This window comes from Phaethon lepturus, unplaced genomic scaffold, assembly GCF_000687285.1.
Source record: "Phaethon lepturus isolate BGI_N335 unplaced genomic scaffold, ASM68728v1 scaffold35536, whole genome shotgun sequence".
NCBI classification, from domain to species: Eukaryota; Metazoa; Chordata; class Aves; order Phaethontiformes; family Phaethontidae; genus Phaethon; species Phaethon lepturus.
Genome location: NW_010548942.1, coordinates 6,376 through 7,120, shown reverse-complemented (window position 1 = coordinate 7,120; position 745 = coordinate 6,376). Strand labels below are relative to the sequence as shown.

Here is a 745-nt window from a genome sequence, read left to right as displayed (position 1 = left end):
AGCTGGGAACGGCGAGCCCGTGCATGGGCATGTGTGTCTGTGGGAGAAACCGTTAGCTGGGTGTCTGCCCTTCCCTCGGACGTGTCAGCATTGTTTGCTGCTGAGGTATTTATTCAGTGGATGTGAGGTGTGTTTAGACTTTGGGGCTCCTGGCTTGTGCCCAGTAACGATTTGTTACCAGGTGAAAACATCCTGTAAGGCTGACTTGAACAAGGGAAAGCCTTTGAGTTCAAATACAAGAGGCTGTGGGGAAAAAAAGGAAGGAGAAGACAGCTCACCCAAGTAGCTCTGGTGGGGGAATGTCTCTGAAAAGCCCAGAGTGGTTCAGTGTGATGCCTGCCTTTCAGAGAAGGGACAGGAAACCTCCAAGCTGGCTTTTATTTTTTTATAGACAAATAGAAAATGGTGTTATTTCAGCTTTGTATATTTGATATTTTTACCTGACACTGACTTACCTGCTGTTGTTTTGTCCCGACAGGATGTTGGCTTCGAGGGCATTCAGCCTCATTGGGAAGAGAGCCATTTCCACCTCCATCTGCGTGAGAGCGCATGGACATGGTAGGTGGCCACTGCTTCGTTTTTTTTACTTTAGTAAGGACGATGAAACAAGTGCTTCAGAGGAGGAACACAAAAAGCTGCTGCTGGGGTTTGGGTAAGGAAAGAATTGGGATAGAGGGGGTTTGGTGCGGCTGGTGCCTTGCCTGGTGGCTGGAGATCTGAGCAGGCTGTGCCAGCAGATGGCATT

At 49.0% G+C, this 745-nt stretch overlaps 1 protein-coding gene across 1 annotated transcript in view; it reads left to right on the top strand.

Annotated features, from left to right (window-relative positions):
• Positions 1 to 475: 475 nt before the first annotated feature.
• LOC104623145 overlaps positions 476 to 745 on the top strand; it is a 3,105-nt gene continuing 2,835 nt past the window's right edge. The window contains exon 1 of the mRNA XM_010290135.1: positions 476 to 558. Within this exon, the coding sequence (XP_010288437.1) occupies positions 480 to 558 (79 nt within the window). The 5' untranslated portion in view covers positions 476 to 479. The remainder of the gene's footprint in view (positions 559 to 745) is intronic.